This window comes from Lagopus leucura, unplaced genomic scaffold, assembly GCF_019238085.1.
Source record: "Lagopus leucura isolate 7727_CA_CO unplaced genomic scaffold, USGS_WTPT01 Super-Scaffold_73, whole genome shotgun sequence".
NCBI lineage: Eukaryota > Metazoa > Chordata > Aves > Galliformes > Phasianidae > Lagopus > Lagopus leucura.
In genome coordinates, this window is record NW_024962252.1 from 79,604,925 (window position 1) to 79,630,176 (window position 25,252).

The following is a 25,252-nucleotide window of genomic DNA, read 5'->3' on the forward strand; positions in this document are numbered from 1 at the left end:
CCAATAAAACCTTTTCGTTTTTTATCTAATTCTCCAAGATCCTCCAATGACCATTCCTCAGGAGTTGACAAACAGCAAAGCAAAACTCTGCTGGCAACGCCTTTTTAAGACAAATTTTAATAATGCAAAAAATAAATGGGGACAAACTGAAAAAAAAAATTCTTGAACACAGAGCAAGTCATTTTCTTTTTGTATTATCTAAAAGATCCTAGGGATAATTCAAAATTCAATTATGTGGCTAAAAAAAAAAAAAAAAAGAAACAAGCAAACACCTTTTCCCTTACTTTTCATATCCCAAATCAAGCAAAGAAACAAAAATTCAACCCAAAACACACACACACACACACACAGAAAAAAACAACCAAAACCACAGAGCAAGCTGCAGTAATCATCCTCTGACATACGGCAACAAAAAAATCTGGAACAACTCCAGACATCCACTTAACAATACAGCTGTCATCATTCATTAGAGCATAAAATTTATTTTCAACATTCTGTACTTCATGTAAATTATACAACAAGTGAATGAGCTACAAACTAAAATGTTAAACTGTGAATTACAGCAAAGTATTTTAAAAATTTTGAATATCTAAATCAAGGAGTAAATAGGTAAATAGTATAATACATAAAAAGCACTAACACTAAAGTCTTGCCTATATCTGTTTCAAGTAACCCAGCATAGGTATCCAAAATTATATTATCATTCCTCTCTTACAGGAGGACTCAAAAATTCATTCAGAAGGATGAACATATTCATTGTGTGCAGAATGTTCTCAACTTTGTTTTTCTATCTTGATCATGCCAAAGTAATATTTTAAAATGAAGTATCAACAAAATGTTCAAAACACTAAGAATCACATTTAATACAATCTCTGTTTTGTTATCCTTTGATTCCTTACACAGTTTCATAGCCTACAGCATTTGTTCCTTAGCCCATTTCTTTCTTCCACACCATAGCAAGATGCAGAAATCATACTGCTACAAATGAGCATACAATCCACACGGCTTAAAAAGCACTTCACAGCTATGTAGTAGGCATTCTAGGATTTGGCAATACATCGTGTGAACAGAACAAAACCAGTATTCTGCATCCTAAAATATTACCATACGCCTCCTGCCACGTGTCTTTTTAAGAACACAAATGATTTTTTTATTCTTTAGCAAGCTGAGATTTTTTTATTTTATTTTTTTAAAGAATGTGTCAGAATTATTCATGCTGAAATAACCATTAAATTACCTGCTGCACATATCTGTCAGTAGTTTTCCACATGTAGTAATATTCAATGATACTAGTCAACGACTTCCAAGGGAGCTGAAAAACATGTTACAAACTGAAGTAGTTCCAAGAAATTGCAGTATTCACATTTTATTCAATACATCTTAAAATCACGTATAGCTTATGCAGAAATTTTAAAATGTCTATGCATTAAATACCTACCTTAAAAATCCATATGTATATAAATGCATGTACTACTAATACTAACAATCTTTCTTTATAATTAATAAAGATGCATAATTGCATGAAATAAATGACATATGGATTTGGATATGTAAGCCAGACAGTTAAACTAAATGATCAAAACAAAAGCAGGTGCGTCAGGAAGCACAAAGTTAAATCTGTTATGAAGTGCATCAGATTAAGAATGATATCAGCACTAAAATAAATCACCTTGACATGACTGTGTTGAAGTCTCATAATAGTTTTACTCTAAATAAGAAAAAAAATACACTGGTTGTAGTACTTAATTCACAGGTTTTTCAAGTCTCATAACAGCTCAGCTGCTCTTATAATACTGCTGGTTCTGCATCAACCACTACATACTCAACCATTAAGCACCAAACAAAAGGATGCAAGGGACAAATTGCAATAAGAGCAAAAGAGCAACAGAGTACTTCACAAAAATTTCTGAGCAAGATCAGAGTAGTTGAATATTACTATTATGACCTTCTTAACAATTTTGGGTGCACAAATTTATCAGTGAAGTGAAAATCTATGAGCCCAAAATCACAGATTCATAGACTAGGTTTACGGAAAAAAATTAAGCACAGAGCAGCTATTTCTAATTAATACCCAACTATCTACTTCACAGAAAGATTCAATTCTATCAATTCTCTATTACTTAAATTAATAAGAGCCATACAGATTTAATGCAATTTTTACTTATAACCTGGGATAGTATTTTGTGCACAGTATTCAATGGAGGCATGCATGAATGCTAATAGTAATCATGCTGTGAAAGCTTATCTTTGCAATCTTATTCATTTGAGTAAGTGGGGCTTTCTCCATGTCCTAAGACAAAAGAATAAGTTCCTGAAAGCAGCAGAAGAAAAACTGTATCAAACTACCTCTTCCAGCATACAGGAGCTTACAGCCAGTTTTTCACTCTGCTTGCTTTCAGACACTTTGGCGAACTGAATTTGGCTCCCATTTCTACATTCAAGAGCTGGGATTTGGGTTCAGATTTAGTTGTGTCTTCTTTTTCAGACAGCATACCACACTGTATAAATCTCTGGTCCAAACAACAGCAAGGTTACCTGTTTGCATTTAACTAACAAGTAGCAGTGCAGCAAATACATAAATTGATGCTGCAAAGAAACAGTAACAATTCAGTTTACTGAAGTTCATTTCCTTTCTCAGGTAAACGATGCCTTAAGAGAAATCTGCCCAAGAAAGGGCTGGTGAGTAGCACACACACCTTTAGTGTGAGTTGACAGGTGAGCTGCTTCTCAGCATGTCCATGTACTTCATGACACCTAGGTGAAACCCTATCTGTTGTCGTCAACTAGTCCATTTTAACTTCTCAATAGCCATTTTCTTTCCTCAGCATTTATGCTACTAATACATTCATGCCACAAAATATGTTTACCATTTCTCTAAACTTCCATCTGCTACAGCTATGACTGTGACATGAGTATGTTTGTTCACTCAATAGGCAACTGCAATTAATGGAAGATAATTAAGGTGGTTGAATTGGATAACCATAATCCTTTTTACACTGAGTCACACATCCCAGAAAACCTGTTTGACACACTGAGCATGAATTGCCTTTATTCTGTTTACTTGCACACCAAAATGATAACACGCTGTAGAGACACAAGAATTTTCCTCAGGTCACTCTTAACTGCCACAGAAACCATACGCAGATACAGAATAATATACTGCCATTATGAAATTATAATAAAAAATTAATTGAAAGACATACAAATGACCACTTCACTGACATTTTTGCAGGACAAAAATAACAATGAGTTTTAAGCAGTACAAAATCAGGAAGAGATAATTTTTGAGTTGTGAGTTTTCTACGGGGCAAAAAAGGACCATTCAGACCAGCATGAAAAACAGAGGACTAAGTTATTTTAAAATGAATGTGTTAACTTTACAGCATATTTACAGGACTTTTTGATACTGGAATCTCATTCCTATTTTATGTAAATAGTTTGAGTCAGATTTTCAAGGCATTTTTTGAGATATGAATGTCATAAATTTGTGAAAAATTATGATCATGAAAAAGTAAGAATTAAAATGCTGCTTAGGAAAATATGTTTTGAGAACACAAAATATTCACTCTCTTTTCCCATTTTATGACTGAGGCAATTCAAGTAATTCAAGAAAATTAAGTAATTGTAATTAAATTAAAAATTTTAGGTTGATTAGGATTCACATAGCTCCTTAAAGTCAGCAGAGCCTCAACAAATTAGCTCCTTTAACAGCTCATGAGTCAATAGCAGAAGAAAATGATTATTCAAAGACTAGACAGTAATGTGATAACGAATGAGCTGCTCCGGTCTATTAGAAAAGGTAAACTCCTTTATTCCATTTAATTTATAATAATTATTTTGCTTCCTAATATTTAATGTTATAGTATAAAGTTTGAACTGCAACATTAATGTCCACACAGTGCTGGTTCTTACTAATTGCTGGAAAGTAAATGAGATTGCCCTTTAGAGAATTATAATATAAGGGCTGCAACCGCATCTTGCCTTGTAAACCTGGACTGATTCAGAAGACAACTCCTGTGGTACGTAATGACTCAAAGCAGTATGGCATAACCCTCTTCTTCACAACGTTGCTATCAACTCCAGGACAGTCTTGCTTGCAAAGTAGCACCACGGTGCTGACTAAGCTGCTTAGGTTCAAGGTCTTAGACAGCATAGGATTAGATATAAAATGGGTGCTGAAACAAGTTAGCACACAGACTAGCAGTGCATTAACTTCTTTGTCTAGGCTTTTCCCACATATATAAGATTAACTTACAAGGTATGATAACTGGTAATCGATAAATGTATTCTAATGAATAATTAACTGCTGAGCACTAGAAATATACAGCTATCTCAGCATGCAGTCTTTTCATATTATCCATAACTTAAATCTTAAGGGTCTATATTAGATGATTACTTGAAAATAAAGGCTTGTTTTTAACATTCTTCAATTTTAGAATATTACAAAGCAAGTGAAAATATATAACTTTTACTTTGGAGAAATTAAGGTATCTCACAAGATTACATGATTAATGCAGTGGAGAGCTTTCAAATTACATAAATGTTATCTCAAGATTGTGTGCACGGTTACCAACACTGTATGAAGTAATATGTAAAATACATCTTCTAATGGTGCTTTAAAAATGGCATGTCAATTTTCCAAAGGTTAAAAGAAAAGTGACTAAGGATAGATACCGTTCCTCTTTTAATTAAGGGACTGTAGTTGATTACTATCCCACATTCATTTCTGCTCTACTCCTGACTAATCATTAATGCGCCCTCTTTAGGCTACAAAACTCTATCTTTAGATCTCTCACGTTTTGGGAGAACGGCAAGGGAAAATAAAGCACCCATGCTCTGGGAACTAATATTTGATGAAATAGAGAGGGTATCAGGAAAAACCTACCTGACATAAAAATCAGATAGATTTTAAGCTACTTTAAATAGATTCAAAGCTCACTAAAGTAGCTATATTTGAACACTAAGACACACACAAAAAAAGCTATTTCTACAACATATTCTTGCACTGTTTCAATCAACAGAATTTAACTATGTGTAATAACACATTAAAATTATACAGAAGTTTCTTTCCCATAAATAACAGAGAAAAGGCTTAGATTTCCTTGATCACAAGTTACTTTAGGTCACGACTTATAAAATAAGCAAATAAAATACACAGTAGATGCCTTAGCTAAATACTATTCATTACAGGACATTCAGTTAGAAGTCATAATAGTCAGCTACTCTATAATTACAGCTTAGGACCCACTTATCTGCATGATAATTAACAACCAAGTGTAGTTTGCATTGTTTTAGGTTCTAGAATTCTTTAATATTCCTTTTCACTCATTTTCTCAAATTTGAGAGCTCCTTCGTCCACAATGCAATTTTCTCCCTTAGAAATCAAGCAATTAAGCACACACATATAATACACCTGTTAAAATGTTGGTTCTCCAGAAAAACAATGGCCTTCCCTTCCCACTTTCATTCAATTATCTGCTTTATTCCAGCAGAGCTTAGTGTTTAGTCTCCTCCCAGTGTCCCATACACTAACTTAAAAGGACTTCTACATTGTACTATATAGTACTACTTTTCCTTTCCAAAAGTGATTAGTAACACCTACAAAGAAAACTAAAATTTGAATTCTCAGGCTGAAATTGCCATGAAAATATTTCATTCAGCTTCAATCTTAAATCCAAACTTTACAATTTTTTTTTGGCTTATATCCTAACCCTTTTCACAAAACCCAACTTGAATGATTTAGTACAACAAAGGAAATACTTTTTCTTGAAAAAGAGATTCTTCAAGAAACATGCAAGAAAAAATTGTAAACATTACTAACAATTTCAGCAATCAGTGCCAGAATTCATTTCATTTCATTACTCTGCAGTAGAATGCTGCAAGTTAAAGCTTTGCTGTCCTGTAGTGTGATGCTTATTAAAAAAAACCCTCTATTTAGAAGGTACTGGAAAACTTTTTAGAAATGCCAGAATATCTGGTATGTCAAAGTTACTCACTGTAGTGGACTTGAAAGCTATCTGAATACTTTTTCTCTGCTAACCGTAGAAAGGAATCTTAGAGTTTCCAAAAAAAAAAAAAAAAAAAACCCTGAGGAGTAAAGTGTATAGCTAATAAATTCCACTCAAAATTGTGAAGAAATTCTGACAATCTTCTGGAGCTTTTACAGATCTGTGTAAAATCCTCGTAAAATTCTCAAACAAAACACATTTCCATACAAGATGCCCTATCTGGCCAGGGGATTATCTTCTGCCAACATCTTTCTGAAGAACTCCAAACAAGAAAGAATATTTACTTTCATGTGGATAAAACATACACATTAATTACATATATTTCTCCTCCAGTTAATCTTAAAAACCTACAGAAAGTAGTTATGCTCACCCGTGTCACGGGAATAAAGAAGTCATCTACTTCAGTACTTACAAAGTCTTGTCGAATATCGTTGAAGTCCTTTCCATATTTTTCCAATGCCTCTTCAAACAAACTAGCTTCTGATGCTGACCATTCTTCCATTTCATCTCTACACAAGACAGGTCCTCCAACTGGCACCAGAACACTGATGGCACTGCTCAAATCATAGTTATGTTTATGCAATGTATCCATTGCATGAAACTAGGAAGGAGAGAATGAAAAAAAAAAAAAAGCTTGTTTAATTAGACAGTAGTCTAATTAACACAAATTCAGTGTATTATTTTCTATAGACTATGCAACAAGCATCAAGTAAAGCTAAATTTAGAACGTATTTTGATATCACAGGATTTCCACTGTGAAACATGAGGAAAATAAATTCTTTATTACTTAATCTGGGAAAGGAAACATCTTAATAAAATGTTTGCTAAAAATAACATTAGTTAATTAGATCCTGCAAATTACCAGCAAACATTTCTAGAGAATCTTTACTTGGTAGAAATTGGTTTCAAGTAACCCAGTGGAGACAACGGCCTATATTGACTGAGGAGCAATTTTAATTAGGAAAACTTCTAAATAGTAGCTGAAGAGCTTCTCAGATATACCTATGCTAAATATTCTCACTTCTCAAAAAGGAAATGATTTATTGTTTTCATTATCATCACATAGAAAAACAGGTAAGATTTTTGCCCCTTGATAAAACACTGGAGATTGAAAAATTAGGTGTTTGGTTTACTTTACTTTCCCTGTAAGTGGAAAAAGAAAACAAACACGTTACAGCTTTCTTAACTTTACAGGTAACACTGGACACTCACAAATTACTACGAACATTAAAAGGAAGTTGTTATTTCACAGACCCACCTACATGGAAAATGAGGAACATGCAAGAAGCCTTTCCAACTCAACATCCTGAAAGCCTATCATCACAACCTTAAATCACTGGGTTGAAGGTGGCATAAAAGGTATTAAGTGCAATACAGTCTGTATGTGATTGCATGTCATTGATTTGCCCCATGTTGGGCAGTGAACTCTAAGGATAGCATGCACCCTGTCACATAGTCCTAAATTCATCTTATGAAAACTGAAACATTTGAAGGAAGGAATGGTCAGTATAGTGCATATACTGAAATTCCAGTTGAGTTTCTGCATACAAAATGCAAATAATGGATTCTCTTTATCTTCTGTCATCTCCTATGAGGTGCAAAGTCTTTCTCCAGCTCTCCATATACCTCTTTGAAAACTATCAGAGACAAGATTCTCAAACTGTTTAATCTGCAAGAGATAATGTCACCGTTATCCTACAATAAGTTTCTTCACTTATGGTTCAAGCCACATTCACCAGCCTTGAGAAGAAGCCACTGTTAACATGAAGTATTCTAATATGGAAACACTGTAGAATAAAGTTTAAATTCAAAATCTTCAGATTAGAGAATTAAATTACTGATCTATGGCTTACAATGTGATAAAGCAAGCCTAAAGATTGAACTCTTACAATAAGTTTAAATTGTAGCCCTCATGGAAAAGCAGTATATCCTGCAAATTTTCCAAGCTAAATCCAAATTTAATCATTGAAATCAATGTTCTTAAAAATTACAGTAGAATAAATCCTTGCTCTTTCTTTACATTCATTTTCCCACTTAAAATGAACCTATAACACCTATAAAGGTGTTTTTTTTTTTTTTTTTTTTTTTTTTTTTTTTTTTTTTTTTTTTTTCCCTGATATTGCTGAAATTGACAGAGTAATCTGTGGGAAGAACAACCTCTACTGAGCTATTCTGCAACAGAAGACTACTTACAAGTTCCTACGGTAACACTATCTGCCTTCTGCAGGTCTGTCAGCCTCCACTTAAAGGAGATTCCCACATTACCATGAGTAAAATGCACCAGCAAAAGCAAGAATAACCAAAAGATACTGTACAAGACAAAGTCCCGAAGTTTCTCTTTTTTATCTCTTTTTCCCCAAGGATGAGAGGACTACAAGAAACAACTAATGGGAACGAAATACCCAAGGAGCAGAAGGCTGGGAAGAGCTGTCAGTCAGTGACTCTCTCAGATAGAGACCAGAAGAAAACATGAGCCACTCACACTAAGCAACTTTGCCCAGAGCATACTCTCCAACAGAAATGAGGGATCTCACCAGAGGAAAGATATTGCCCACACAGACATAGGGAATTTCAAGCTCAAACTTTAACTGACAAAGAAAGAAGATGTCCACTTAGCCCAGAAAAGCAGGACAGAGCCAGGAAAAAAAGCACTAGCAGGGCATATTGTAAACAAGCTCTAACAGTTCCCAAAACAGACGCAATTTCAGTAATCAGTTAAATAAACTAGACTGAAGTGCCTCCAAGATAGCATTAGAACTGGAAACTGAATATGGATATTATAAATTCAACAATTTTGACATGATTATCTTATGTGCCATGTATACAGAAGTCTAGTAAAATTTAAAAGTCTTATCATCAACAATTGGTGCAAAAAAACATATGTTCATACTTTAACTTTCAAGAGACATCCAAGAATAGATCTCCTTCTTTATAGTAAAATAGCATGGGCTCATGAGAACAAGCCTCCCACAGCCAGCACAAACTGAATATGTCAACCTCCTCTGCTTTAAGGGCACTCACCTCAGTGTACACATCTTGCAACATTTTGGAATTTGAAACAGGAGACCTTTCTTCTCAGAGACCGATTTCATTCTAAAAGAAAACACTCTGCCTGGGTGCACCAGAAACACTATCTTTAGTTGTCTCACCAGAGTGTATTCTTGTAACAAACAAACAAAAAGCAGAAGTACACTATCGTCTAGGAAGTTAAACTCACATGGTTTCATGTCTGCCATGGAGATTTTCTAAACAACTTCGTAATTTCCTGCCTTATCTCATTACCTTTCCCAGATTTTCAAGATAAAAAAGACTGAAAGTAGCCTCTCACTGTTAATATCACAAGACCTTTCCTAATTGCATACACCTACCCTGAATTTTCTTATGTTTATAAGCTATGCTCTCAGATTGCTTACAGTCATCTCTAACTGGAACAACTAATTAAAAAGACTAGAAGCCCACAGACATGGCATACAGAATCTCTGTGTGAATCTCCATTAATAAAACTTCAGGTGCAAGGGTTATCCAGCACTAAGAATACCAATAGCTTAATTGTCTTAGTATTAGGCACCTACATCCTTTCCAAACCATAAATGAGACCCACCACAAGTTCTGCAAACGTCTGTACTAACTTTAGCTGCTGTTCAAAACATGCTCCTAATTAACATGGGAAAATATGAAAGAATAATTACTAAAATGACAAATATGTCTTTTCTTAACTTAGAAGGAAGTACATTGCAAAAGAGGGTTTTAAAAAGCTTGTGGGGGTAGGAAAATGAGAGAGAGCAGACAGACACAATAATTAAATCTGGGGAGGTTCCTCTAGTGCCTCATTATAAGATATGCCTTTCATTAAGTGTAATAGAATTTAATGGATCATTTGCAACGCAGAAACTTTTTATGGCACTCAAACATTAAATGCATCCCTTTATTAGCAGTGCTGCACATTTACCTTCAGAGAGAAACTTCTATAAGAATCAATCTATTCTCTTAACCATTGAATACAGTTAAGAAGGATGTACGTTGTGAGAGATTTATCACAAATTCTTAATCCAATGCAATATTAATAAAATAAAAAATGTCAAATGGAAGAACTATTATGATGGAAAAACCGAAGTATTTAATGGGAACAGAATTATGCCAGCAAGGCCATATCAGCAAGCATGAAACAAAAAACAGCTTCAGAATACAGAACATACTCTCTTGAGCATTACTGAAAAAGTTACCTTCTGCCACTGCCATGCCACAGCAGTCCAGGCTGTCAGTTTCCTATTTAATAGCCCTTGAGAGTACATGGTAAAATGTAAGAAATCTAATATTTTTCTCATCATACTAATGAATATAATTTACCCAGAATATAAGAAGTGCCCTACTGAATCAGATCAGTCGACCACGTATTGAAGTATTCTTTCCTTGTCAGCAGAACTAGAAAACTTCACTTAGAGAGTAAGTCCTGGGAATTGCAAGTGCTAGATGATCAGCTTCTCTCTGGCTCTTACTATCAACTCACGGATCCATTGTCCATAAGTTTTCTAATCTTTTTTTTTCCTGCTAGCATTTCTTGTTCCTTCAAAACCTTGAGGCATTGAATAGCAGAGGTGCTCTACTGTATAAGGCAATACCTCAATTCAAGATTTTCTAGCAACAGTTTCATTGAGTGTCCTCTAGTTCAAACATTCAATTACCTGATAAGTAATGGACCTTCTTTACTATCATCTCTATATTGTACTTCATAGGTGTCCAACCTTTTGGCTTGCTTGGGCCACCCTGAATAAAGAGGAATTGCTCTGGGCCACATAAGCATAGGTCACACCAAAAGTAATGCCTCCTATTTATTTTTATGGAAACTACAATAAATGCAATGAACATGATAACTGTATTTGATAGAGCAAATTCTCACCTACAGAATGCTGTTTTTCAATATGGTCACCACTATGAGCTATGCATTTTTTCAGTGATGAACAAGAGCCTGCACATCATGCTTGTCAAAACCTGCACCACTGGAGGTGACCCACAGACACTGTAATCATTGCTGAAATGCACCACCCACCACCTCACTATGTTCACATCCACTGTTTGGTCCCTGGAAATATTCAGCGTCAATGAGTGTCAGTGGCTGCAGATTTTCCTGCACGGAGGTATTTAGCAGACTGCTCCTCTGCTGCCACCTGTTACACAGCAATAAATGTAATAGAATATCGGTGGGAAGGTTCAACTGCTATTGCCATGCCACCAACATCTGCCTCTGATATTGTGGGTGAATAAAATAGGAGGCATTGCTTCCAGAGCAGCCCTTGTAAAATATATAAGCAATATAACTTATTTTAACTGTTTGTATTTGTATTAAAGCATTAAAATAAAATTAAAAAAGCAACAAAAACATAAAACTAGTGGAATATTTGACTTTTTTTTTTTTTTACTTTTTTTTTTTTTTTTGGCGAACCTAATGCATCAATCTGGTTTGATTACAATCATTGCTGTTCTTAACAAGTTCTCAAGCTGCTTGTCAGAGATTTTTGATGAAATTTTACTATTCCTGTCCTTCATCCTTCATAATAGCTGTTCACAAGTGTATATACTGCAAGAAATTGATGGATAAATAAGGCATGACTGTGAAGCAAGGGATGTTTTTCTGTGGTAAGAGTTCTTATGACACTCTGGTAAAGAGGCATATTTAATTTTTCTTTGAGTTGAACACCTGATTGCAATTCTACATCTTCCACTTAAAAATTCACAAGTAATACATTTATTGCAACTGAAATTAGAATTGCAAATATATAAAATATATATATATATATTTTTTCCAGAAATCTTGAAACCTACCCACAGATTCCTTTATCAGAATGCAAAGCAAGACAACACGGCTTTTTTTGCTGTTCAAAGGACTGCATGTAGCCAATGTATCAAAATGCATACAATCACTTCCCATGACTTACCACTATGTTGAGCCCTCCCTGTGTCCTAGTTTCAGCTCAGACAGTGTTAATAGCACACTGATGGTTTGGCTGTTGCTGAGTAATGGGTGTGTGCCTGGAACCAAGCCAGGCTGCTCGATGGGGAAGAATCTGCCTTTATAGCACAGAGCAAGGGGTGGCTGCATTGTGAGCTGCGCTGGGTCACACTTGGTCCACCAGTTGGACATGCCTGCTACACTGTACCACCTCTTGGTATACAAATATTTAAAATAATGAACTCCTGCTGGTGTCTTTGGAAGCTAAAAATCAAACTCATTTCTATGAAAGAGTAAGATTTTGTTCTTATACTGCTTTCCTTTTAATCCCTGTAGCACATCTTGTCATGTCAGCCACTATGAATATGCAAAGATAAACTTAGGTCTGCAATTAGTACACTAATTAATACACTAAACTAAAAGTAAAGTAAACTAATAAATAAAATAAATACTTTTTAAATACTTTTTAAATACTAAATAAAAAAACTAATAAATAAACTAAAAGTAAACTAATAAATACACTAAACTAAAACACTGCAAACTAGTACAACTTCCTCTAAAAGATGGAGGTGCTTATATCATAGTGACTACTTCAATGAACTAAGTAAGCATCCTAAGGATATCCTAAGTAAAGTGTTCTTCAAGAAGTTGTTTACAAAATTCTATTGCTTATACTCTAGAAAATTTACAGGCACAGAGGTACAATCAGCTTTATTACAACATATTTTAATTGACACTACTTGTGGATTCTACTAGAGCTCTTTGCAACAAGCACTACCCTGTTTCCTGCAAAAATTGTCACATGTGAAGATGTTTAAACAGATCTCATTTGAAGCCAAGTGATTTATGGTACGATTACAATGGCAGCACTAACAGGTTATAGAAAATGCACAGGATTTGCTACCATATACATGGAAATAATCCACACAGGTATCTAGGTGAATTCAAACATCCAGGGGACAAAGACTCCAGATTAGAAACACACTACTGAAATCACAGATGTAGAAAAGCTGTAGGGTTTTTAACAAGCCACCTACCAATGTGATGTCTCGGGAAGCAGCAGCCGCGCTCATGTGTAAACTAGGTTGCCTGACAGAACTACTGCAGTCCAATGCCCGAGCAAACGTGCCAACCGCACTGCAACAGAGAAAGAGCATAGACAGTAAATGCATAAAGATTTTAATGATCTATACCTTCTTTTTGAAAGACCAGACTATACAATAGGCAAAAAGGTGTAATATTAAAATAACAAGGCACATACTATAACTCTAAGATTTCAGATCTTTGCTAATTTTGTAAAGGCTAACTACTGAATACTGCAGTAAAAATTCTGACCTTCTTCCCCAAAAGTAATATCCCACATGTAAGAACAACTTGTTTGAAATCACCTACAAATGAAAAATACTCATTCTTGTGTAGCTTATTTCCTTAGAAGTCAAAGACTTTGTGTTTTGCAACTGTGACAACTTTTTCAAAATTAGAAAGCCAAATCATTGTATAATACAATTTTAAAATGTAGTTCACCAACATATTCCTGTGAGGAAATTAATAACATTTTATTCACTTCAGTAATGCATGTCGGCTATTTCTATTAGTAAACAAAACACAGTAGCACCTCCAAAGTCATACTTTTGTCACAGTTGTAAAGTAATAACGAACACGCAGATGCTTCACCCTAATTAATAAAAGCATAGCAGTATCACCAAAATGGGACATGATTTTCTCCAAACTTCTACTGTTTTGTGGCACAGAGATGGAGACTCAATGTGATAGCATATCTGAACTGTGAAATTTTTTTAAGAGCACATCCATCAGATATTACGCATGGTGATGGGAAAGATCTACAGAATAATTTGACTGGGCTCAGCCCATCAGATAAGAAGTGAGCAAGGATGTAATGATACATGAGAAAGATAATTAATAAAACAAATCACTCCAGTACCCTTAGAGTTGAAAAAACGTCCTTAAAGTGCATTGTGGCACTGCGATTTTTGAAAAAATGATTTGCTCCAAATATAACACAATGCAAATCTCTCTAAATTGATATATCTAATTACAGTATCAAACATTTTTAATATAGCGTAAACATCCGGACTAAAGACTGGAACCTCTTACAATAGTTATATCTCACACAAGTTACAAGAGTGGGATTATATCCATGAAGTAAGTCAACCTCCACAGACATCAACATACATCAACCATCAGACTACTGCATACTACAAACCTAATATTCAGTGACAAAATAGTAAGCATCAAGAGTTTTACTCGCTATGGATTATTACAGGTAGGGGAGAAATTGGTAACAACATCTGTTACTGAAATATTATCCTCAATCTCAAAACATTTAATATTGAACACATTTCAGCACACCACCAAAAACATTTAAGACACAATTAAGATTAAACAGCAGTGATTCACATACTGCAGACATTAACTGCTTCAATTTCTAAAGGCTGTGGAGTAAATAAGCAATATCCAAACACTGTTCTGTAATCTTTGCTCCTTCTATACAGTGATAGCAAATACTTGACAAACATCTACACAGTTTTTTTTTTTTTTTTTTTTTTTTTTTTTTTTTTTTTTTCTTTTAATACTTGGCTATATATAAATCAATATCTGTCCACAGATCAGTCCCAACAATCTACTGGGAACATATACCCTGATAGTCAACCCCTTTAAACATGTTGGCCTTGATGAGGGTTGTAGCTAACAATTTTTGCTGTGATCCTTTTGTTGCTACTGCTCAAACCAGTAAGGCAGCATGCAGCATGACTGTATTTCCCTTCTGCTGCTACCTACTAGCTTATCTCTTTTCTTGCATAATTAACACTACTTTATTTGACCATAATTCTAAAATAAAATCAGAGCACATTAGGAAAATTACAAAATAGTTTCTACCACATTAAGCTGCTTACAAAATTTCCAGGCTATCTTCAGGGTAGAAGGGTACATGGATGACATTGCTCAGTACATAAAGTCAAAATTAAGAGACGTGATAGAACTAGGTTCATTTCAAGAAAGTGATAAAAGGATAAGAATTGAAGTACTAGTTGATATCACTTCCAATGCTGTTCTGGGTAGGACAAGATCATAATCATGGTGATTGCTATGCTGGACTGTGGGTTATGTGAGCGCAAAACATCCCAGAAATGCCACAAAGCACAGGCAGTGTGCTGTTTTAAGCAGAAAGGATGGGTCATCTGCAGCTATATTTCAAAATCAACTTATATGTCAACTTCCCTGAAAATTTCTGAAAGACTGAGTTTTTCAGACAATCCAAAAAAGTGTAGAAATTCTAGAACATTTGACTGTTAAATATTTAAGTAGTCTCAAAACTTAACACAGTAATACGCTGCCCTCCATATAAACCAGCCATGCAGTCAAAATGAAAACTTAAGTATTTACTTTAAAAATATTAAAAAAAACCCTATGTTTTTTTTGTTTGTTTTCCCACTAAAAACACACATATAAGGCATATATTGATATAAAGTCCATACATTTCCTTTATGTTTTTTCCTTGAATGACTTTTTAATAATACTACCATGAAAGAGTAATTTAAAATTGTTAAAAAGAAAAAAATCCTCATCAGTACTCATTTACAAATGACACCCTATTGCCTATACCTACCTGCTAGCAAAAAAAAATTTTGTTCTTCAGCCAAAGTAGCCTAAACCACCACACTGTTCTTTTTCTGCTTTTTTTTTTTTTTCTACATTTAAGTGTATTCTTTAATGTAAGATAACCAAAAATGTTCCTGCTATTGTCAAGCCTAGAGAGGAGAAGGCTCAGAGAGGATTTAACCTCAGTAGAGATGAAAAAGATGGAGCTAGATTTTTCTCAGCAGCACCCAATGAAAGAAGAAAATGCAATAAGCAGAAAATGAAACACCAAAATTTCCATTTAAACACATGGAATTTTTTATTTCCCTTTTTTCTTTGGTTAGATTAGTACCCACCAATATCCACTAGTATTACATAATAGTGGATGCTAAGTCTGCAGGATCAGAACCACCAAAATGGCCAATGGCATCCTGGATTGTGTCAACAGTGCTGCCAGCAGAAGCAGGGAGGTGATTGTCCCCCTGTAGTCAGCTCTGGTGAGGGCTGTACCTTGAGTACTGCACTCAGTTTTGGGCCCCTCACTAGAAAGAAACTGAAGCCCTGGAGGTGTGTCCAGAGAAGGGTAACAAAGCTGGTAAGGGGTCTGTAGCACACATCCTATGAGAAGCAGCTGAGGGAAATGGGATTGTTTAGTCTGGAGAAGAGGGGACTCAGGAGTAACCTTATAGCTCTCTACAACTACCTGAGAAGAGGCTGTGGCGAGGTGGGGGTCAGTCTCTTCTCTCATGTAACTAATGAAAGGACAAGAGTGGATAGCACCAGGGGAGATTCAGGTTGGATGTTAGGAAAAATTTCTTCTCTGAAGTAGTGGTCAGGCACTGGAATGGGCTACCAGGGTGGTGAAGTCACTGTACCGGGAAGAGTTCAAGAAATGTTTAGATGTTGTATTGAGGAAAATGTTTTAGTGGAGAAATATTGGTGGTAGGTGTACGATTGGACTGGCTGATTTTGGAGGTCTTTTTAAAACTTGGTGTTTCTATGGTTCTATGAAACATATAAATGTAGAAAAAGGCTTTTTGCTCTTGGGACACTAAACAAATCCTGTCAGACTACATACATAAGGAAAAATATATACATTCTTGCAAATGGGCAACACAAATAGAAAGAGTATTTTATCACCTTCTAACAAATACAGTATGCTTGAGTGACTGAAAAAGCTGTTGCCTATAACATCTCTTCTTTCATCTAAAGCAGACAAAAAAAAAAAAACCACATGGGAATACATACTCCATCAGGGGGCATCACCTTTAAAAAGATCATACAAAAAGGTTTTTTAAATGCCCGCTTAAAAAAAATTACACATAAGAAACGACTCAGGAAAAAGTTCTTATTGACAGAATTTCAAATTTGCCAGAACAATTTCCAGTCAAAAGACAAATAACATCTCACTAGAAACGCAGCAGGCACAGCCAATGCCCAGATAACTGCAATGAAGATATAGCAGATGGATCTTCTGAGTCCGTAGAAACAGATTAATCACACCATAATACCAATTGCATACTCAAGCAACTTTTACTGGTCCAGCATAATGATGAAAGCCTTTACCTGCAAGCACACAAAATGCTGAGTTTAAAGCTGCCCTAATTATCACAGGAGAATTTTTAAATCAGTAAGTCTGTTACAGAACCACACACACAAAAAAAAAAATTCTGATCCTGAAGCCTGTGAAAGCAAGCATATAGAGAAGCCTGGAAAGTGTTCCTGTCAGTTCAAAAGCAGCAAAGATGAGTGGAAGAGCTATAACCAAGACTCATTCTCTCTGTAAAAATATCCTGTGAAGTTTATCAATTTCTACATGAACGCAGACTTTGTCAGGTATACACAGCACTGCATATGATGTCATAGCTAAGGGGAAGAAGAGATTCTCAAAATTTCAGTCATTTGTTCTATTACTTCCCAGTAGATTGCCTACTGGCACAATTGCTTCCAGAGGAGAACATTTTCAACTTGACAGTATACTACTTCACTACTTCAGCTCCCTAGGGTGGCTGCAAAATGGGAAGTGGAGGGAAGTGAAGGCAATGAATAAACTCTGCAAAAACATTCAATCAGTTTTGTAAATCTTCATCATAGGACATAAGACCTTCCACTGATCATGGGAAGTTAATGCAATCTTTCCAGATTTCATCAAAGCTTTTGATATTCTTTCTCACAGTATCATTCTGGAAAAAACGTCCACCAAACAGCTAGACAAGTACACAGTATCATGGGTGAATAGCTAGCTGACGAGTCAGGCTTAAAAGGCGAAAGTAAATGCAGTTACATCATGTTGGCAGCCAGTCACTAGTGGTCCCATTCTAGGGCCAGTTCTCTTCAATACTTTCATCAATGACAAGGATACAGAACTTGAAAGTACACTTAATAAATCCACAGATAATGTTAAATTGGAGAGAGCTGTTGACACAGGAGAAGAGAAGACTTGCAGAGAGATCTTGCCAAATTAAAGGACTGAGCAATCACCAATCCAGCAAGTGTTGGTCCCTGCACCTGCAGTAAGGCAACAGAGGATATACAATACAGACAAGAGAATGACAGGCTGGAGTGCAGCCCTATGGAAAGAGATTTGAGTGTTCTGATTTATGGCAAGTTGAATATGAGTTAGGCGTGTACCCTGGCAGCCAAAAAGGGCACTTTGGGGTGCCCCAGGCCTAGCAGTGCAAACTGGGTGAGAAGAAGGGTTATCTATACTCTGCTTTGTGCAGCCTCACCTCCAGCATTTGGTGTAGGTATGGGCGCCACAATATAAGGACATAAGCTATTAGAAAGCATGCAACAGAGGGCTTCAAAGATGGTGAAGGATCCGAAGGACAAGGTGTGTGAAGAGCATTGAGGTCCCTGGGTTTGCTCAGCCCAGAGCAGAGGAGCTGAGGGGAGTCCTCATGGAGCTACAGCTCCACAGAGTGGAGGGGCAGTGCTGATCTCTGCCCTCTGTGCACAGCAACAGGGCCCAAGGGAATGGCATGGAGCTGTGCCTGAGAGGGGCAGCTGGGGGTTAGGAAAAGATTCTGCACCAGAGAATGGTAGGCATAGCACAGGCTGCCCTGGGCAGTGGGCACTGCCCCGAGTTGCAGGAGTTGAAGGAACATCTGGACAGTGCTCTCATCAAGTTTGAATTTTGGGTGGTCTCATGCAGAGCCAGGAGTTCGGCTCCATGTTCTTTGCGCGTCCCTTTCAACACATTTCATCCTATGATTTTGAGACTCCATTTAAGATGGAAGAGTAAAATAGTCAATCAGCAACTCAATTCACTGCACATGTAAGCTGGGAAGTATAAAGCAATTTCTCCTTTTGTTTTTTCCTCTTCTCCGGAACTGCTTTTTAAAAAGGAGAGAAAAGAAGAACAAAAATAGGAAACAGCATTAAAAGATCATTTGCCTAGCAAGATTAGAGAATATGCTCTGCAATCAGGTTAGAAAAAAGAACAGAGACAGAACAAACCAAGATAACATCTCTATGTCACCCACAATCAACAGTACTCTGTTAGCATTTTTCTAAACGAGAACAGAACTTTTGTAATCTATTCCTAACTGTGAATTGAAGGACAAGAGAAACATGCTGTAGAATCATCCTTCAGTAAAAACATTTTCTAAAATTTGTCAAAACTCTGTAAAGTGGAGAAATTACTTTAAAAGGTATTTGTGAATTCCAATGGCTTCGATGGTCCTTAAATTAGTTTGCATAGTCATATGTTAATTTATAAAATTGAACTGACTGATTCTTTTCCACTAACAAAAAGCATCACTTCACAACTGAAATAATTCCACTGCATATTAGTCAACTTATATCTGTTAGCAAATCTGGCAAATTTTGCATTCATTGCAATTGTTTACACCTTCTTTATTTCTTCTTTATATCACACCATGAAATTCAAAACACTATAGTAGTACAAGACAAATATTAGCACTGAAATCCTATTTCAAATTACTCTGATAGGAAAACAGAATGATGTCTACATCTAAATATCAAAATCTACTACAATCTTAAATACAGGCAGTCTAGCACAAGTCGCTCTCTTTTTCTCTCTCTTCTGTACTGGTAAACTCAATAAATATTCAGAAGTTTCTGTTCTGATTTTCTCTTTTAGCTAACTGTGGAAAACAGAAGGGCTCACAATATGGTAAACAAGTTGAGTAACACGATAAAGGGGAATAAATAATCAGTAGAAAAAGGAAAAGGATTCTTTTTTTATTAGAGGATTGTAATCTTACCGTGCTACAACTAAAAACTGGTCAATCTGACGGTCTGTAAGGGGGCTATCTGGATCCCATATTTTTACTTCCAGCTTTGCCTGTTCTCTGTCATCTAATTCTCCTGTCAAAAGGTAGATGGGACAAAACACTTATTACTCACAATGTTTTTCTCTATGTACTTCTTGAACTACTTTTAAAAGAGACATTGTACATTTTAATATAAACATATTGAGTACTTAATAATCAGCAGTTATTCATCTAAATTCCATACTGAAACATTTGTAAAATAAGTATCTTCCCTTAACATCAGTATTTTGTTTTAAGGAGGCATTCTTAAAAGGTGCAGTATCAAAGAACTTTAATAAAATGTTATCACGAGCTTGAAACCAAAACGTAAATAACCAGTGGGGATTTTAAATTGCTTCTCAACTATATTAAAGTTGCACTTCAGTCACATTAAAATTAATTTTACACTTAACCAGTTAGAGCAATTAAAAAGCCCATTTGTAATTTGCATACAACTCCAAAACAGAAATTCTGGAGCAATGCTACCTACTACATTTAATTATTTTTTTCACCTCTTACTCTCATTCTTTACATTATCTGCATTATTAACATTAATCATATTATTACAATTGCATTGTATACTGGCTACTTAAACCCACTTACAAAATAATAAGGCTACAGCACAATAAAGTTACCATACAGTACATAATCATTTTCTAAGCCCAGTTGTATACAGAGAGCAATCTGTGTACACACACATGGCTGAAACAACAATGGAGTTTTCAGAGATTTAATTTGCACTGTGTTCATTATTAAAAAACATTATTTTTCCAAGCAATACACAAAGTATAAAAACACTAAAATGATTCACATTCATATTGAAGCTTAAATCTTTTCTTCACTACTATATCAATAACTACTACAGTGAAATGAGAAACACAACAGGCTGATTAAATAATCACACTCCATCTACTTAGCATAAGAATACCTACCTATGCAACACGGCCAACACAGTTGGAACCACAACACATGAAGAGCAAATCACCATTCACCTTTGGTATTTTAGAACATAAGCATATTCTTCCTTCAGTGAAGATGTGATGAACTCAAGTGTTCAGTTAATTTCTAATGCTTCTCTCTGGCTTGTGTGAGATACTGCAAGAATAAAAACCTGCTTTTTCCCTCAAAAAGTTTACTTGTGTAGGTATTTCTCACTGAGCACAGAGAAAATAACTATAGTCTCTGTTATTTCTCATGAGTTAATGGGAATGGATAGTCTATATATGCATAACATCACTAAGACATGAAAAACACTGTACTCATAAGAGTCTGGAAGCAGACTGCAAACAAAGCATCAGATCTTCTGAAATTCTATTAGGTATGGCATGTTTGTTTATTGCATCAAGTCTGCAACGAAAACATGGTATATATTCATCCCTGCCATAAGCACAAGTTAGAATTGCATCATGATATTTAGCTAATGTGTCAGGAACACTCTTATAAAAACTAATCAAAATAACTTTTTTTGATGCACAAGCAATAAAACCTTGTTGGTCTAATAGGACTTATGCTTCTGTTTAAGCTAATTCACATTCAGAACTAGAGACAAGATTTCTAACACTCTCAAGTATGATTTTTTTGTCTATAAACTTATTCAATGGACTACACACTTGTCAATACAATCATTTATTCCATCTGTGGCAGACACATTGTGGGTGATGTTCTTTATTTTATAAATAACCTCAGAGCACTTCATTTCAATCTGTTAATATAGTTTTAAAGTACTTTTCATGTTACTTAACTGTTTCAGGACATCAAATCCTGGAGATCTTAAATGTAGAAGTACGACAATAACCAATACTTGGATAGGCCATGGTTCACAAAAAGAAAAACTTCATACAAACAAAATACAGATATTCAACCAAAAGATGTCATTCTCCTGAATCAAGTTTGCAAAAGGATATTTAAAATTGACTAACAGATGTCCTACTTCAACTAGAGGTAATCAATTTTCTTTTACTACAAAATCTTATTTGAACTGCTGATGAAAGTAACTCTGAAATACTACTGAACTATAGTTTGCATACATAGATAAGATAAAAGCAACAGAATCTATACCAAAAGAGTCCATATGACTTACAAGATAATTGTTGCAGTGACATTTAATATTTCAAATATGGTAGACAGGGAGGTATCCAATATATACATAGTCTCTTACAAAAAGCAGTTACAAGATATGCTTTCTTTCTGATTATTATTATTGTTATTTGCCAAAATGGCAGGAATTGTCAGTTCAGTAGGAAGAAAATGAACATAAATAGTTTAAATTGCAGACAAGCAGAGCAGCTGAAATCTTTTCTTCAGAAACAAAAATTGCATACATATCCTGAAGAAATCAGTTTAAAAAGATCCCATAAAATAAACAACTAAGCCTTCTTTTCAGAGGCATTCACTCAACATCACAGAATGCCAGAGTTTGAAGGGACCTCTGGAAATAATCTGGTCCAACTCCCCTGCTAAAGCACGTTCCCTACAGTAGGTTACATAGAAATGCATACAGATATCTCGAATATCTCCAGAGAAGGAGAATCCACAACCCCCATTAGCAGCCTGTTTCAGTCTTCTGTAACCCTCAAATAAATTTTTCCTCATGTTCATATGGAACTTCCTGTGTTCCAGTTTCTGGCAGCTGCCCCTCGTTCTGCTGCTGCTCACCACTGAAAAGAGTCCCCATCAATTCAATACCCACACTTTACGTATTTATAAAAAGTGATGAGATCCCCCCTCAGCCTTCTCTTCTCCAGGCTGAACAGACCCACATTACTCAGCTCTTTCTTGTAAGGGAGATGCTCCAGACCCTTAATCATCTCTGTGGCCCTCACTGGACTCTATCTAGAAGATTCTTGTCTTTCTTGAACTGAGGAGCCCAGAACTGGACACAGTACTTCAAATGTGGTCTCACCTCCTTCAACCCGCTAACCATGCTCTGTGTAATGCATTTCAGAAAAGATCTGATCTCAGTGAACTCCTACCCTTTATTCTTCAGCTTTACATCTGTGAAATGGGTACAGTATTTCTCAGCTATACTTCAAGGATATGGAAGATAGTTACTTAACATTTCTTACCCTCCCTTAGACCAGCACAGTGTGCAACACAATGAAATTTCCATTACTGAAATACAGAACCAGAGTTAGGAGACACAGCTTTTAGCTGATTATTATCTGAACTGTTGGGAAGTATATTAACAGCAGGTAATCCTACATCTTTTAGAACACAGCTTCACATGCTATGTAACACTTCAAAAACAGAAAACTAATAACTGAAAATGAAATTTCAATTCAGGAACTACCTTCTTAATCTGACACTTAAGACTGCTGGAAAACAGTTTCTTTAACTTACAGAAGAAAAACAGTATCACACTTGTTTGTTTGTTTTTCTTGCAGTGTTTAGCAATGAACAAAGTTCCAGATATCAAACTTGCTTGTCTAAAGTAAAATCTAAACATTCTCCTCCAATATCACTTCCTTAGTTCCACTCTTAAGCACTCAGCGTATTTCTCCTGTCTATAATGAATATACAGAGGTTAATCATCACAAAACATCACACAGCTTTTCAGGAACAACTAACAGCAGGATGGAGGGGTGAGAAAACAAGCTATAAAATTTTCCCTGCCACTGGGAAAAGGAGTTTTACATTAAGGTTAGGATGAAAACATCTTTCAGACTGTTATACAAACTATTTACTGACACTTCATGAGTTCAACTTTACATATATTGAATTCATTGTAAATAGCTGGAACACTTGATCTTAACCAATGGAAATTACAATCTTCCTCATTAAAGCTCAGCAGACAATTCTTATTACTTGTTTTTTACTTTTTAAATGATTTCCAATTGTTGCTAGCATTGGCAATAAAAAAATCACCCAGAGAAAGATTCAAAACCTTAAACTCAACCTGATATACATGCTGCTAACTTCGCTGATGAAGTTACCATGAGAAAGCCTAGATTAGTTTGATATTATAAAGCAAAAGGAAAACTACCCGTTTATTGTTCAGTTACAGCACAATTTTTTTCCCCTGACCTCATTAACCTACCTGATAGTAGTATATACAAGATATTAATTAGTCCTTCAGACAATGTGTTCTATTATTTATAGAAGTGGTATTCTAAAACTTAATACATTAACATAACACACATAAAAACAGTAGTAGTGAAAAACAGTCTACATTAAGATTACATGTATAGAGACCTCGAAGCAAAGTTATCAGGAGATAGAAACACATTCTTGGTCTCCAGCAGGCAATTTAAAACAGCTGCTGACCATTTTTTCAGCCAGTAAACCACATATACTTCAATTGCCTCCTACCCTCTGGAGCTCTACTCTACAAATATTTTCAGTAATTCTTCACTTGGCTTCCAAATTAAACTTCCAACTCTATAGACTTCAGTGCTCTCCCAGGGCTTGGTCTTGCAGTGCTGACAGATTCGATGTTGGTGAACAAAAGGCAAGACCTCACAAAGCACTCAAAAGTAGTTCATTTCTAGAAATCTAGAACTTGATAAATTAAACAAAATTACTATTAGACTCAATACAAATTCAGCTGTTCCCAGGCAAGAATGACCAACTGCTCCATAATGCTGCCTCAAAAATGGCAGGAACATCTGTTCAGGACTGGAAGAAAGAAACTAATAATGTTGTCACTTTCACAAAACCCTGCAGATCAGTACTCAAAAAGAAACTTCCACAGACATGATAAAACAGACAATAACATCCTCAAAATAGACTACTCCTCACTTTATTGTCCATACGCTGAAGCCACATTTAAAAAATAGTCCTTTCATTTTAACTTTTTATGACAGATCTAAAGGTAATGACATATTCACGTACTGCATAAAATCAGAAGGCCACCTTCTGGTTCAAAGGCAAGGGTAATTGTTCTAGAGATACCTGAAATTCACCTTTATTTTGGAATTGTCTTCTTGAACTTCTTTGATATCTATGAATAAACCTCAACAGCATGACGTGCGGCAAGATTCCTGCGCTCTTGACCCCATTTCAGCAGATGTGTAGTTCAACTTAGCGTTGTACTGTGGTCTAACACTAGTAACTACAATAATTTTTGTAGTAAAGAAGGAGCAATCCATGAGGTCATGCAGTTTTCAGGAAAACATGGTGAAAAATAATACTATTTTTGAGTGGAAACATTACCATATATAGGCATTAACAATATTTTAAATAATTGTTCTGGGAAGAGGGATACCATAGCACATGGGCACCATGTTCTTCCAAGAGAAACAAAGAAAATCCCACACCATTAAATGTCTAGTCCTGCAATTTATTTCTTTTTACATAAGCAATGTTATGAATATGTGCAATATCTGGCCACAGTACGCTAAGGATAAAACAGGACTATTTGTTTGCATAAATTTAAACCAAATATTTAATTCAGATAAGAACTTCTACTTTTTCTTTAGGAG

At 35.5% G+C, this 25,252-nt stretch overlaps 1 protein-coding gene across 1 annotated transcript in view; it reads right to left on the reverse strand.

Annotated features, from left to right (window-relative positions):
* MTA3 (metastasis associated 1 family member 3) overlaps window positions 1-25,252 on the reverse strand; it is a 122,249-nt gene that overhangs the window by 55,091 nt on the left and 41,906 nt on the right. Inside the window, exons 7-10 of the mRNA XM_042893279.1 lie at window positions 19,785-19,887; window positions 12,993-13,092; window positions 6,421-6,609; window positions 1,238-1,312 (exon numbers count right to left, since the gene is read on the reverse strand). Coding sequence (XP_042749213.1) covers window positions 1,238-1,312; window positions 6,421-6,609; window positions 12,993-13,092; window positions 19,785-19,887 — 467 coding nt within the window. The remainder of the gene's footprint in view (window positions 1-1,237; window positions 1,313-6,420; window positions 6,610-12,992; window positions 13,093-19,784; window positions 19,888-25,252) is intronic.